The following is a 16,112-nucleotide window of genomic DNA, read 5'->3' on the forward strand; positions in this document are numbered from 1 at the left end:
AACTGAGTGTGGTGACCCCAGGGCTTCCCACATCTGAGGGGGGGGGGCTGAGTGTGGTGACCCCAGGGCTTCCCATATCTGAGGGGGGGGGCTGAGTGTGGTGACCCCAGGGCTTCCCATATCTGAGGGGGGGGGGGGACTGTGTGGTGACCCCAGGGCTACCCACATCTGAGGGGGGGGCTGAGTGTGGTGACCCCAGGGCTTCCCAGAACAGGGGGGGGGGACTGAGTGTGGTGACCCCAGGGCTTCCCACATCTGAGGGGGGGGCTGAGTGTGGTGACCCCAGGGCTTCCCACATCTGAGGGGGGGGGCTGAGTGTGGTGACCCCAGGGCTTCCCACATCTGAGGGGGGGGGCTGAGTGTGGTGACCCCAGGGCTTCCCACATCTGAGGGGGGGGGCTGAGTGTGGTGACCCCAGGGCTTCCCACATCTGAGGGGGGGACTGAGTGTGGTGACCCCAGGGCTTCCCACATCTGAGGGGGGGGCTGAGTGTGGTGACCCCAGGGCTTCCCATATCTGAGGGGGGGGGGCTGAGTGTGGTGACCCCAGGGCTTCCCATATCTGAGGGGGGGGGCTGAGTGTGGTGACCCCAGGGCTTCCCACATCTGAGGGGGGGGGCTGAGTGTGGTGACCCCAGGGCTTCCCATATCTGGGGAGGGGGACTGAGTGTGGTGACCCCTGGGCTTCCCAGTACCAAGTGGGGCATGGTGATGGAGCGCTGCTGAGGGGAACCCCGCACTCCACACGCAGGGATGATCTCTAAGGGAGGGTATGTTGCGGCTCCTGCGAGAATATGGTTCAAGGGGGGACCAGGGTGTATTTGTCACTAAGGGGAGTTTGTGGGTGAGAAGAGCTGCAGGCTAGAGTTGGTTACAGACCTTGAAACCTCATCTCACCCTCTGCCCCCTTCCCTTGCAAGGGAGGGACCTGCCGTGCCACAGTAGACTGCCTTGCAGGGAATGGGAAATTTTGTTAAAAGTTCAGGATTATCCTGAAAGGATACGGGAGTTTGTTTTGTTGTTGTTGTTTTTTTTTTATGGTGTGAGGGGAGAAACTGAGTAAAGAAGAGTTGGTTAATTGCTGTGGAAGAAAAACCATAATATTAGAGAATTTTGTTTTAAAAATTAGTCATAGAGCTAAAGATGTTACTTCTCTGGAGGGAAAATCTAAGCAATGGTTAGTGTCTCTCTCTCCTCCAAGAAACCAAAACAAACGAAGTATTCAGAGAAAAAACACTGAGACTTTCACAGATATCCTTATTTTAAGTGCACTTGTGCAGTAACTAGAAGATTTACAGACTTTATTTTGTTACTACTACTACTGAACCCTTCAAGGATGATGTTGGCAGAGCAAGCCCAGAAGTGGTTCCCAACCCACGTGCAGGTTACAGTTCTTCAAGCCAAAGATCTGAAGCCAAAAGGCAAAAATGGCACCAACGATACCTTCACTATTATACAACTGGGCAAGGAAAAATACTCCACCTCGGTAGCTGAGAAGACCTTGGAGCCAATCTGGAAAGAAGAGGCCTCATTTGAGCTCCCTGGATTATTGATGCAGGGGAATCCAGAGAAATACATCCTCTACCTGATTGTCATGCACAGGTCGCTGGTGGGGCTGGATAAGTTTTTGGGACAGGTGGCAATAAATCTAAATGATATATTTGAGGACAAGCAACGAAGAAAAACAGAGTAAGTCATGTTTTGTATTACAGTTATTGTGTTTTTTGAGGTATATGCTTCCCGATCAGAAGCCTTATAGCTAAAGTAAAATTAATAGGTAGATTATATTTTGTTCCCTGATGTATCATAAGCCTCTGTCCTACAATGAGCTCTTCATGGGCGTATCCTCATTGAAGTCAGTAGGATTTCCTGTGACCACATTGGCACACCTGGACAGAGTGGGACCATAGATAATAAAATTGTCTACAATTTTTAAGTATATTAATATTTAACATCATCTTACATTCTATTTTTAATTTTTTGTTCATTCTACTCAGTTGTACAACCATTTTTTTTCAACTTGTGGCACACACTTTGGACTATATTTCTGACTGAGGAAGTCCTTAACCTCAAGCATATGTCTAGCATCAACCTGTCTAATGTAGTGTTCAGTCTTCATATTCTGCAAAACTAAGTGACTCTAAATTTTCCACATTTATTATTTAGTGTTGAATGAACATTGACTAAATTAAGGTTTACCCTGCTGTACTGTACTCTTCTGATTCTGATTAGCATTTTAGGCATTGATCCTGCAAACTGTTCTGCACTGCAGGCCCATTCAGAGAAGCTTAGAGGGTAGGGTTTGGGCTTTAGCAACAAACTGGAGTTGGTCTATTCATGTTAGTCCAGTTCCTAGAAGTTTCTTCGATTTCAGTAGCCTTCAGCAGCATGCAAATAAAACTGTAATTAACCAACACATTTTGCAACTAGAACTCAAAGGAAATAATGTAAAAGTTAGGTTTATAAGTATTTTGTACAGTAAATGTACTATATATTTAAAGACTGAGTATCCTAAGGCCTGGTAAACACTGCCTTTTTTGGTACCAATCTAACTTTTTTGATTAGGGTGGAGGTAGGTTTTTGTTTTGTTAACTGAAGTAGTTAAATTGGTACAACCCCTAGTGTGGACCCAATTATATTGGTACAGTGTGGCTTACTTTTCTGAATATATGGGAATAAGTTGTACTGGTGTAAGTACCTTTGTACTGGTATGACTATATCCATACTAGAGATCATATAACTTTAACTATACCAGTACCAAACCAATACAAACTGTACAAAAACTGTGTGGACTAGCCATAAGTTAGGTGTGTAAAATTGCATTTGCTATTTCTGCTTTAACCATCTAAAGCCCCAATTATGCAATTAACTCTGCATCTGTGTAGATGCCTGCTCAGACTGTCAGTTGCAGGATCTGGGCATAGGTTAGTTTTTAAACCTATTGTCTTTTTAAAGGCAGGCCAAAAGAATTGCAACTGTTCCACTGAAATAGATGCCAACGCTTATAACCTTAATGGTGTGCTAATTTCTATTTCAGTTTGATTCAAACACATTTCACTGTTTCTTCAAAATTAGTTCTTAAGTGTTATTAAATGTTCTGTAATTGGAAGTGATGATTAAACCCTGTGCTGCAAACACTTAATCACATGCGTACCTTTTAAGGATGTGATTAGTCCCATTGAAAACAAAAAGATTAAATGAAAGACAAAGTAAAACAAGACAACAGTAAATACAAAAACTTGATTTAAGTAAATTAAAGTGCATATACATGTTCATAAAGTGGAAAAGGTAAAATGAGATACATATAAAGAAATCAGGAATTATTGTGAAAAATCACTCCTTCCATTTAGAGCAATGCAACTTTTTTGCACAGTAGAATTACAGCACTTTCACATCTCTTTTTTAATCTAACTGAAAGTAATGGTTGAACTATAATATTGCAAAATTATTCCCGGAAAATGCAATCGACTTGATTTCCAGTATTGTATGCACTGAAGTAATAAGATCCTTGTGATAACGGAATGAACATTCAAGATACTTTTATTTGTGTGTGTGTGTGTATTTATGGGTAACATAAGTTTACATATGTTCCATATCTTTATAGCTCTTATTTTCAAGTGTGAGAAGAAGCCCATATCCTGCATAATGTAACATGCGAGAGAATGGTGCACTGTTGCAGAGCCCTTTTGAAGCTAGTGGGGCTCCACAAAACTGCAGCTGTGCCCTGCATACTACACTTTTCAGGATTGGGGCCTAAGGGTAAATTTTCAAAAGCAACTATAAACTATTTTCAAAAGTGACTTAGGGTCAGATTTTTTAAAGATATTTACATGGCTAAAGATGCAGACTTGCATCTGCTGAGATTGTCAAAAGTGCCTACTAAGCACATTTCTTCATTTTTAGGTGCCTGCATACCTTGAACCATCTGTCCATAAGACTTCTGAAAATTGGGGTTAGGCTCCTAATGCACTTGGGTAGTTTTACAAATTTTACTGTCTCTACATAAGTATCTGCATGCATACATGTCAGCATTATTTCCCATTACTGTTAACTGGAGATCCAGGCATGTGTGTTGAGAGGAGAACAAACCTTCAGGTATATGTACACTAATGCAGGCACTCTAACAAAGTGAAATAATCTTGAGCATTCTTTTTAATTCTGGCTTTTTATTATTATTAAAGACTTTTTTGAGGGTGTAACAGTCTATTAACCTCAAATTGACAGAATAAATAGTGTTCTCAGCTATGAGCGTTAACTGGTTGAGCCAGTGAAAGTTGAGGATGCTTAACACATCTCGGGGTCAGGCTTGTTGTTCTTGACCACAAAGAATTCTGATGCCTCAGTGCTATTTTGATTGTTTCAAAAGCATTAACTGAGTTTATTAAACTCTGATTCTGCTTTCAGGTATAATGAACAGGCTTGTGGCATTATTACATCGAGTGGTTTTCTTATGTTGATGTAGTGTTAACGTTTCTTGCTTTATTTGGGGATAAATGAGATCCAGTTATTTGATTGTGTCTTCACTGGTAATATTTCTACCTTTTAATATATTTAATAGCTTCCTCTTTCCAACACAGCTGTGCATATGGCGTTGTAAGAGACAGACTCAAGAGTCACTAGAGTATTACAAAAAAGATATTTAATATTCTGCACAATGCTGAACCTTGTCAGCAATTCCCCGGTGCTTTATAGAAATAGGTATGAGAAGTGAAGGCTACCAGCTGATTTTGAATTCCTAGGACCACTGCAGGGGTATGAGATACAGTTTTGTTTGTAAGTATATTTACAAATTCACTGCAGCTTCAAGAACACATGACAGGAAAAAATAGTCTTTTTCATTTAGATTTTTTATTTGCTACTTGTACCTTAGAAAAAATGTGATTTAAAAAATATTGTGAGCAATAAAGTTTTCAAGCAGAGGCATGGTGTGAGAACTTACACATCTTGTATTCTAATGATTTTTTTTTTTCTGGCACAAGACTTAAGAAAATATAACAAAATGTTTGTTTTTACCATCAAGTTATAATAATCGTTACATGCCATTATACAACATCTTTCCTCTTTCTTTTAGCAATTGGTGATTTTTCACATTCATAAAAATGAAAGTTGTTGGAATGGCTAAATCGAGTTTTGACTCGGGCAGTCACTTTCCAAACTTCTCCTTGACACCTCAGCCAATGAACATGTAACACTCCAGTTCCAGTTCTTTCTTTGTCTTGGTGAGAAAGTGCCAGCTATGCTGTGGTGGTCTTGTAATTTGCTTTTCTGTCCATTTGGAACAACACTGAATCATCAGACTCATTTCACATGATAATTTTGAATGAATGTGCTGGTTTTTTAGTGTTCCAAAATCTTGTGAAATACGGATATCTCTAGAATAGGCCTTTAAAGGTCTCTTTAAGATTTCTGTTATATCCTCATAAAAGAAGCTGTTTTAGCAAGTATGGTAATTATGCCTAGAGCCCTGCAAATCCGTGGATATCTGCTTCATATCTGCAGACCATTTTTGCGGATAGTGGATCCGATACAGATACAACTGTGCAGGGCTCAGTCACCAGCAGCGCCTGGCCTGCAGCGTCCAGCTCGGGCAGTCCAGGAGGTGGCGTGGCACGCTCGGGATCAGCAGCCAGTGGCTGGGGCTGGGCAGCAGGTTGAAGCCGGAGCTGTTCAGCACCCAGTCTCCACGCCGCTTACTGTCTAGCAGCTCAGGTCCCTTGGGAACACCAGTATCCCAACTATGGTCTGGCCCAGCAGCACTGGCCGTGTTCCTGGGCCTGGCCCACCTTCTCCTGGGTAGCAGGGCCTGCCCCGGCCATGGGGATTGGAGTGGGCGGGACCCCGGCGCCCCACTGGAATGCAACATGCTTTGCTGCTGCCGTGTGCCGTCGCTCACAAGCCCCTGGGAACAGCACACAATGTGACGCCCCTTCCTCCCACCCCACACTGCCCCTTATCCTCAAGAACCCTTCCCATGCTACCTTTTACCCCCTGTCCCCACCCTCGTGCTGCCTCTTGCCTGCAAGGACCCCCACCCTCTGTCGCTAGCCCTTGAGACAGCTTGCAGATGCGGGTGCAGATACAGGTAAAAGTCGGCTAGTGGATCACGGGTTGATCCTGGCAGATGCGGATTGGATTTTTGTATCCGTGCAGGGCTCTAATGCCTATATTTCCATTATATAAACCAAGTTTTTAATTGCAGCTTTTTTGTCTGTTGCTGCAAAGTAAATACATCCCTGTTGCCACTGCAGTCTGTATTAAATATGTGTGTGTGTGTGTGTGTGTGTGTTAAAGCATGTGTACATGTTTGTACATGCATCTACTTATCTATTGGTCACTTCTGCCCAGAGGCTTCTGACCTCCTGACAAGCATAACATGATAAAATAAAAGACAATATAAATTCCTGAACCAGCATGAAAGCAATAATCTCCAGTAACTGACTCTTTTAAATAATTTGCTACAACATTTTTATACTAGTTGTTTAAATTTCTGTGTTTAACTCTTATTGTCATGTGCTGTATATTAAATTCATAGTGCTATACAAGGATGGTTTTCCATTAACTTTTACTTCTGGTGTCACTCATCTCATTTGCATCCTCTTCTTTCTTGTTGTCTTCTAACCATTTATTATCATTTACTTTATTACTTTTCCTAGTGAAGTGATCTATTACACGTCCAGCTATGCTTTGAGATGCAACACTCATCTGAAGTGTTTCAACTTGAGCTTTTCTTCGTTACACTTTTTCTTACATGTTGAAATTTGTCGCAGAGGATTTTTTTAATCTCCATTTTTGTGACCTAACCTCAAAAAATTCTTTGTGGGTACTATTGACAAGTGAAAAATGTGCTTTTTCTCTTGGGTATTTATTTAATACACAAAAAGGATCCTATCCTAGGCTCCAGAGACGTTTGCCATCAATTAAAATAGTAATGTAAGATAACCCAGGAGGGAGGGATAGCTCAGTGGTTTGAGCATTGGCCTACTAAACCCAGGGTTGTGAGTTCAATCTTTGAGGGGGCCATTTGGGGATTGGCCCTGCTTTGAGCAGGGGGTTGGACTAGATGATCTCCTGAGGTCCCTTCCAACCCTGATATTCTATGATTCTATCAGTCGCTTCCCCAAATCCATTCTGAATAATGTAAGATAGTCGCCCGCATGTTCTGTTCATCCCAACCTCCTTTCCCTCCAAAAATAACCAAAGCTTAAATCAATCCAATCAATACATCCCGTCATCACAAACATGTGTCCTTTATTGTGCCCATGTGCTTGTGTATCCTCAAAAGCCTGTTTAAAAGATTTTGCTGCATGCCCTGAATGTCTTATTGACAGATTCAGGCTATTTTAAACCAATGATTCTCCAAAAGTTATGGCTAGTTATGGTTACTGTCTTGCTGACATTGTCTTCTCTTTTTCATTGAGGGGACTGCACCTTGAGCACCTTTGACTGTAGCTGTGGAAGTGTGCCATGGGAGGGAGGAATCTCTTGAATTAGGTATCTTTCAAAACAACATCTTACACTCCATCCAGAAACGGACTACCAGTGCAGATCACAGTGCACTGGTGTCACCAACTTAATATACTATGATGGCAAGGAACCCAGAGCTTTTTGTGGATTGGTGCTTTTTCTATATTTTTATAAAATGACTCAGTGACACATAATAAGTCAAGCATTCTGTGCTAGCCTCGGTGTTCAAGTTGATTTTTAGTTGTAACATGTAGTTTATCAATATTTAGGTTACAAAGCATAGTTGGTGGTAGCAAGGTCCGCCTCTGAAAGAAATAGTCATAATATTCTGGTCAGATAAAGATGAAAAGCTGCTTTCCCAGATTGCTGTGTGATCATTTCACAGTAACTGAAGATCCAATAATACCCCTGAATGAAAACTTCAATAACAAATGGGAGCACGCACTGTGAATGAGGGAAGCAGATGTAAATCCGGCCATATCTATAGGTTGTCTAACCTTTGATTCATCACTTGTCACACTCATCTGGATTGAACTTCATTCAAGCTTCAATTTCAGTAACACGTTAGAGGTTTGTCTACACACAAATTGAATGTGAAATAACTAACTTTATTTAAATTCATACCTTTTAGTTACTTTGGTTCCAAAATAAGAGTGTCCATGCATAGTCTTTGCTGAAATAAGTAATGGTGTGAGTTAAAGCCAATTTAGTTATTTCAGTTCCAGTTGGTGTATAGACAAGCCCATAGTAAGATATCCTCGTACACCTACTTCTATTCATTTTGTGGTGACATGATATTGCTGTTGTATACTTTATTTTTTTTTAAAACTCTGTATCACATCTTAAATTAGTTTCCAGAAAAAAATGCTTGCTTTCCAGTCCTCGTTTACATCTTTCTCCATCATATCTTAGATCTTATTTTAATAAATAATGAATCAATTTCCCCCATCATTTCCCTTCCTATCCAGTACAATCTATACTCTGTTTCCTTCCTTAATTTTACCGTTTATCAACTTTTGATTTGATGCACTCTATATTGTTGATACAGTGTCTGATCATCTTACCAGGAAAACAGCCTTCTACATTTTTTCTAATTAAATTTAGTGCTAGTGAAAAATGTTGAATTTACACCTGTGGACACTGAAGTCCTCTTCCTACCCACAGATCAGATAGTTATGGATTATCACACTAGTCAGGTTGTGTGAAGAAATGTTCAGTGTACCTAAACCCTAATCTTGAGGGACTAATCTAAATGGAAAAATTAGTTATTCCCAATGCTGATTCAGTCCTTGGAATACTTTAATTCCTGGCTGATCATTTCCCCATGAGCACCGAAGATTTCAGATTTGGTTTTCTTGCAAGGAAATGTGGTTATCCCAATTTTCAGGCTATGGTCTCATTTTCTCAAGTAAATTAAAATGAAATACTGTTGCAGCTGTGATTATCTAAGACATTCTTTGAATTCTGCTTGTTCTCTCTTGGAGTATCATCATAGAGAGCGTTATTTTTACTCCCTTGATTTTAGCATGTCTGACTCATTGGGTGTTATGTTTTAGTTTTGCCTTCACTTTAATATAAATTAAAATGTTCCTTCCAGCACCTGTCTAAGGTGAAGTTAGAATTGAGACAGTAAACATTTATTTCAAATATAAGCAAAAATTCTAATACCTGCTGGATAATGCCCATGTAGCTTTATCCTCATGCACAAGATTTGGAAAGTCTGTGATTTGTAAATGGTTCCCTTATAAGCAAGGGATTGATGGACTGGAAACACTTGGGCTATTCACTCGTATCTGCATTAAGTCCAAAAATGACTTTTGCTCTTGGAAGGATGTGTGTGCGCATGGGTTTGCTTTCATTATGTTCATTGAAGAAAACCCACTTTTTACCTCTCCAATATTACAAGACAGTGAGGATGACCACCAGGAGCAATTTATTTTGAAAGGCAGGTGGCCTAGTGGTTAAAAGATTTGTTAAACATGCATGTGCTCTGTCATCTGTTTTGGATTTTGATGGTATTTATAAGTAATTTTAGAGGCAACTACTGGTGTAGGGAACTCTCCTTTTTCCTCTTTGGTAAGTGGTCTAGCTGAGCCCTTTTTTCTTTCTCTTCTTTTTAATCACTAGGCCACTGTGTGGAATCAAAGAACTGAAACCATGGGAATAGTGGTCACGCTCTCTGGGTGCTCAGTATTTTTGAAAATCAACCAACTAATTTAGAAATCTAAATCCTGATTTAGGTAACTGACTTTAGATTCCTATTTTTTAAATCTTTGCCTAAATTTTAAATTAACTGAAAACAGTAGATACGTCATTGGCAGACAGGGAAAAGAGGAAGAAATTTGGAAAATTGAAGTACTTGTGGCACCTTAGATACTAACTAATTTATTTGAGCATAAGCTTTTGTGGGCTACAGCCCACTTCATCGGCTGCGTAGAATGGAACATATAGCAAGGAGATACATATACAGAGAACCTGGGTGCCACAAGTATTCCTGTTCTTTTTGCGGATACAGACTAACATAGCTGCTACTCTGAAACCTTTGGAAAGTTGTGGACTCAATGGGGAAATCACTCCATTGCTTCTCACATTTGGCAGTGGCAAGAAACAGAGGTGGAGGCCAGCTTTCATTCTGAGCCACAGATTGAATATGCTCGTCAGCAGGGTCTCAAGTTGCAGTGGGGGAGGTCTAGGTTGGATATTAGGAAACACTATTTCACTAGGAGAGTGGTGAAGCACTGGAATGGGTTACCTAGAGAGGTGGTGGAATCTCCATCCTTAGAGGTTTTTAAGGTCAGGCTTGACAAAACCTTGGCGGGGATGATTTAGTTGGTGTTGGCCCTGCTTTGAGGAGAGGGTTGGACTAGATGACCTCCTGAGGTCTCTTCCAATCCTAATCTTCTATGATTCTATGGCCCAATCTATCTCCCACTGCAGTGAATAGAAACTCTCCCATTGTCTTCACAGGCTTGTATGAGACTATATGTGAGTAACAGACTTCATGATTTGTAACAGAATATACATAGATTTTTGCACCACCCATATTATTATTCGGATAATGAGCAGAATGTTTTAAGCAATTCTCCTTTAACAGGAGACAGGATTAAATGTTGGAATTGGAAAATTCTGTGGAGTTGGTGGAAGAGAGAGAGAGAAGACAGAGGAATCACAGTGACAGTAAAACGACCTACCAGATTTTACAGAAACCAATATTTGGAAACAGATTGTATAAAGTCGAGTGCACGTGGCCACACTAAGCACATTAATTCGGCGGCGTGCGTCCATGTACCGAGGCTAGTGTCGACTTCCAGAGCGTTGCACTGTGGGTGGCTATCCCATAGCTATCCCATAGTTCCCGCAGTCTCCCCCACCCATTGGAATTCTGGGTTGAGATCCCAATGCCTGATGGGGCCAAAAATTTGTCACGGGTGTTTATGGGTAAATGTCATCAGTCAATCCTCCCTCTGTGAAAGCAATGGCAGACAATCATTTCGCGCCCTTTTCCCTGGATTGTCCGGGCAGACGCCATAGCACAGCAACCATGGAGCCTTTTCAGCCTTTTTTCACTGTCACCGTATGTCTACTGGATGTTGCTAACAGACATGGTACTGCAGTGCTACACAACAGCATCCCCTTACCTTGGCAAGTTAGCAGAGACAGTTACCAGCCCTACTGTACCCTCTGCTGCCTGGCAATGATGTTTACCAGTCACACTGTACCGTCTGCTGCTGTCATAGGTGCTCCTGGCCGGCCTTGGTGAGGTCGTTTGGGGATGCATGAACAAAAATGGGAATGACTCCCCAGGTCATTCCCTTCTTTAAGTTTTGTCTAATGGAGAGTCAGTCCTGCCTAGAATATCAGGCAAGCCTACTAAAGAACCAGAGAGACAAACCGCTGCTCTGGGTCAGAGCCCCAGACATCCCGCAGAAATGATGAGCTGCATGCCATTCTAGGGAGTGCCCCTGCAACAACAACACCCGTTGCTTCCCTCCTCGCCCGCCCCTCCTGGGCTACCATGGCAGTTAGCCCCCCGTTTGTGTGATGAAATAATAAAGAATGCATGAATAACAACACTGACTTTATTGCCTCTGCAAGCAGAGATCAAAGGGGGGAGGGGAGGGCAGCCTCCAGCAGCTATGATATTCCAGGCAGGAGTGAATCTCCATTAGACAAAGCTTAAAGAAGAGAATGACCTGGGAGTCATTCCCATTTTTGCCCAGGAGGCCAGCCAGGAGCACTCACGGGACGACGATGACGGCAATCAGTCCTACTGTACCGTCTGCCATCTGCAAGGGAAGGAAAGGAGATGCTGCTGTGTAGCGCTGCGGCACCGCATCTGCCAGCAGCATCTAGTAGACATACGGTGACATTGAAAAAAGGTGAGAGAGGATTTTTTTTTCCTTTGCTTTCACAGAGGGAGGGGGCAGGGGGACGACATATACCCTGAACCACCCGTGACAATGTTTTTGACCCTTTAGGCTTTGGGAGCTCAGCCAAGAATTCAAATGGTTTTTGGAGAGTGCGGGAACTGTGGGATAGCTACATTCGTCAGTCGCCCCTCCCTCCGTAAGCGTCCATTTAATTTTTAGGCTTTCTGGTACGCTTGTCTCAGCTCCTTAAGTTTCACGCAGCACTGTGTTGAGTCCTTGTTGTGGCCTCTGTCCATCATAGCCTTGGAGATTTTTTCAAATGTTTTGGCATTTCGTCTATTGGAACGGAGTTCTGATAGAACAGATTCATCTCCCCATACAGAGATCAGATTCAGTATCTCCTGTACAGTCCATGCTGGAGCTCTTCTTTGATTCTGGGACTGCATGGTCACCTGTGCTGATCAGCGCTCCATGCTGGGCAAACAGGAAATGAAATTCAAAAGTTCGCAGGGCTTTTCCTGTCTACCTGGCCAGTGCATCCGAGTTCAGATTGCAGTCCAGAGCAGTCACAATGGCGCACTGTGGGATAGCTCTCGGAGGCCAATACCGTCGAATTGCGGCCACACTAACCCTAATTCGAAATGGCAATACCAATTTCAGCGCTACTCCCCTCGTTGGGGTGGAGTACAGATATCGATATTAAGAGCCCTTTATATAGAAATAAAGGGCTTCGTTGTGTGGACAGATGCTGGGTTAATTTGGTTTAATGCTGCTAAATTCGAAATAAACTCGTAGTGTAGACCAGGCCTAAGTATTGGTCACAAAAGATTTACTGGAAGCAGGGTGTAAAGTGTGTGAGGTGAGCAGTATCAAATATGAAAAAGTAAGTTGGAGAAACCAACAGAATCAGAAAAAAATGAGGAGAAAGAAAATAACAGCTTGAGAAATCCAGGAAAACAGAAGTGGGCTTGTAGCTCTTGCTACATTGAGTGAACGTTTTGAATTGCTGTCTCACATGACTTTTTGTATATATAAAAATTTGGCCTTAATTATTATGTACTAGTATATACACTACAATAGAAACAGAGTATATTTTCCTCCTCACCTTTCCAGTCTACTACTGTGCTCCTGGTATTGTGGTGTTTATATATGTAGCATGAAGAGGGTCATTAAGAAGATTGCCAGAATAGTGGACGTTGGTTCCTTATTAATTACAGGATTCTTAAGTAATTTCTTTAGTGTTTAGTAAATAACTATGATTGTTCAGACTGGATTGTTGGTTGTCTTGGGCTCCTAGGTAATAAGATTTTTCCTAGTTTGTCTTGAACCTTTCTGTCTCCTATTCTTTAAGTTTTGAGAGGGGTGCTGGAGTGTAGAAGAGCAATACAAATAATAAGTACCACCTACAAAATCAAGATAACCAAAAACTTGTGGGGGAGGAGTGAAAGCCCATGATCAGGATTCTCAGAAATGTATGAGAAAAGGAAACAAAAATTGTTTTGATGGGAGGCATAGTCAGAAAGGGAAGAAAAGTAATGAAATAAAATAAGAGAATATAGGCATAGGCATCATCTTCAGAACCTTTGAAGGTGAGGGCAAGAATTTTGAATCTGAAGCAGAAGGCAATAGGACTTCGCTTGAAGTTGAGCCTTGGTATGAGGTCTGTTTAAATAAGACTCTGTAAGAATGGATGTAATACTTGGTTATTAAATAAAAGTCCCTGTTCATGCATGTTACTGGCTATTTTCCTAGTTTATGCAGGCTTTCTAAGGAAAAAGCTCATGGCATCCTGTCAACTGCAACATTTATTGTGGTTAAAAGTACTGTAAGCAAAACCAAAATAGCAAGTTTTAGAACCTTTTATAATACATTACAATATAAAAATTGGCAATAGTGTAATGGAATTTAATAATTCAGGCCCAATATGCTGCTATCTGAAAACACAACTTTATTTTCCAATTCTTTTCCTATTATATACATTGTTTCTCTATTTGCTGCACACAACCTTGTACTTTAAAAACAGATTCTAATAAGAAATATTCACTTTGTTTAGGAATTGATCACGATGAACTGTTCGCAAGATTTATTAAGTTTTATTCTTATCAGTATTAGAAAAAATATTTGACTCTGAATAAAAAATCAGAAATTGAGTCTACTTCTCTCATTCTCTTATGAGCTGAAGCATATGGAAATTTCATTATAACTAAAATGTAAGATACAGTCTCCAAAGTTACCAAAATAACCTTGTATTTGCCATAAAAATCAAATGTGTGTTTTTTATACCAAGAACAAGAAAGGTCTGATCCTATAGTTATCATGCTAGCAAAACTCCACTGAAGTTGATGAGAATTTTGCATGAGTAAGTAGTTCAGGATCAGGCTCCATTGGCCTATACCTGCACCAGTGGATCAATGGGAACCTTGCTGTTGACTTCAGTGAGTGCAGGATCAAGCACCGCATGTATTTTTGTTATTTTCCAAGGGATATTTTTTTTTTTTCATTTTTGCAACTGAACTATTTTTTTGGTGTGAAGTTCTTTAAAGTCTTTGAATGCAAGTTGCGTATACTCCGAAAGCAACATGCAAATTGTAAATGTTCTATAATGAAACTCCTTTAGGCTTTTATGAATGTCAAAATAGTTTGCTGTATGTGTGCCAATAACAGGCGATACCGATAGTGACACGCATTAGTTAACTTGTGATACTGATTTCAGTAGTTGGCTTATATTAAACAGTAAAGGACTATCCACACACAGATACACTAACATTTCTGTTTTTAAACCTTAAATGTGTGTTTTGACATTGTTACAAAACAAGTTAATAAACATCAGATGTCAGTTTAAAATTATAGTAATGTTCTGATCCCTAAATGAAAACATATGCAAATTCAGGAATATCCTTGCAAGAATACTGACAAAGATACAATATTCCTGTCTGAGATTTAGTGGGGGGATAAATGCTTAATCACTGCTGAGGTTGGACTTCTTAAATTTGGAAAAACTGACTTAAAGTTTGTACAATTTTTTTGTTTCCTGGTCTTTCTTGCCAGAATTTACTTCTTCCCTTTAAGAGTGCTCCGACAACAACCCACAATCCCACATGAAATTTTGGCCTGTCCAGTAAATGGTGTAGAAGGGGGAGCTTTCACTGCTTCAGCTTTGCTTGTCTGAGAAACTGGATCTGCTTTTATTAATAATGTACAATTTAAGTCCAGCGAAAGAACATAAGGGTTGTGTATGGTGTATGTGCATGGATTTTTTCGTTTTTGTGTTTAAATACAAACAGTAGAACATATGGAGTCTGAGCAAGCTTCTTTTAAAGGTGACCTTTCAAAGGGCATCGGGGAGTTGTTTTTTTCACTTCTTTTGCTACTTTATGATGTACAAAGGACAGGTATATGGGGGTATGTGTGTATTTTCTGTTTACATTAGAGTTTAGGTTTTGTCTACCTTGTTTTTCCATTAAAGAGTCAGATGAACTAGTTAGGTTTGTGGCATTACTGATACTAAAGAGGGTGAAGTCGGGTTGACTGAAAAGAGAAATATTTTTCTTCACTGTTAACACTTCTTTGTTTGCTTTTTGTTTAACCTATATGCAAATTAAATGCCTAACAATTAGAAGGAAGAGTATCCTTATTAGAGATGTAATTCCCCTACCCCTTTATTGAAGGGATGAAAAAATTCTCAATCCTCTTATCTGGGCCTTCAAATGTATACTTAGTAAAAATAGAAAAGACAAGACTTAATACTAGTAAGGTATAAAACATTTGGACCTTTGTTATACATCATGAAGAAGCGCAAAAAAAAAAAAAAGTCCCTTCCTCTCCCTTTTATTTTTTCCTTGGCAGGTCACCTTTTGAAGGACATTCTCAACTCAAAATTCATATTTCTGGATCTGAAACCTTTTTATTTACTTAAGCCATCACTTGTTTAAAGAAAACAAACAAAAAACCTGAAAGGGGACTGAACTATTTTTCTCTTCCTTTTCAGCCTATTTACTTAGAGTATTTGATAGTACTATGTGCATAATCAGTTTCTTATCTGTGTTGATAGTAAGTGTCACTTCCTACTCTCCTGTTTTAACTTCGTTACATCATGCTAATCTACTGCTGTGGGAATACGTATGCATGTGTTTTTTCTAGACAGTGCATGAGCTGTGGAGCTGCTGACATGTCACAGTTTAGCCGGATGTTGCTGCTGACTAACTCAGGGCTTGTCTACACTGGCACTTTACAGTGCTGCAACTTTCTCGCTCAGGGGTGTGCAAAAAACACCCCCCAA

At 40.6% G+C, this 16,112-nt stretch overlaps 1 protein-coding gene across 2 annotated transcripts in view; it reads left to right on the forward strand.

Annotated features, from left to right (window-relative positions):
• The first annotated feature begins 624 nt into the window (after nucleotides 1-624).
• The window catches only part of RAB11FIP2 (RAB11 family interacting protein 2), a 42,935-nt gene continuing 27,447 nt past the window's right edge, over nucleotides 625-16,112 (forward strand). For both annotated transcript variants that reach the window (XM_045025279.1, XR_006581238.1), the window contains exon 1: nucleotides 625-1,688. In XM_045025279.1, coding sequence (XP_044881214.1) covers nucleotides 1,336-1,688 — 353 coding nt within the window. In that variant the 5' untranslated portion in view covers nucleotides 625-1,335. The remainder of the gene's footprint in view (nucleotides 1,689-16,112) is intronic.

The sequence above is a fragment of the Mauremys mutica genome, chromosome 7 (assembly GCF_020497125.1).
Source record: "Mauremys mutica isolate MM-2020 ecotype Southern chromosome 7, ASM2049712v1, whole genome shotgun sequence".
Classification (NCBI taxonomy): domain Eukaryota; kingdom Metazoa; phylum Chordata; order Testudines; family Geoemydidae; genus Mauremys; species Mauremys mutica.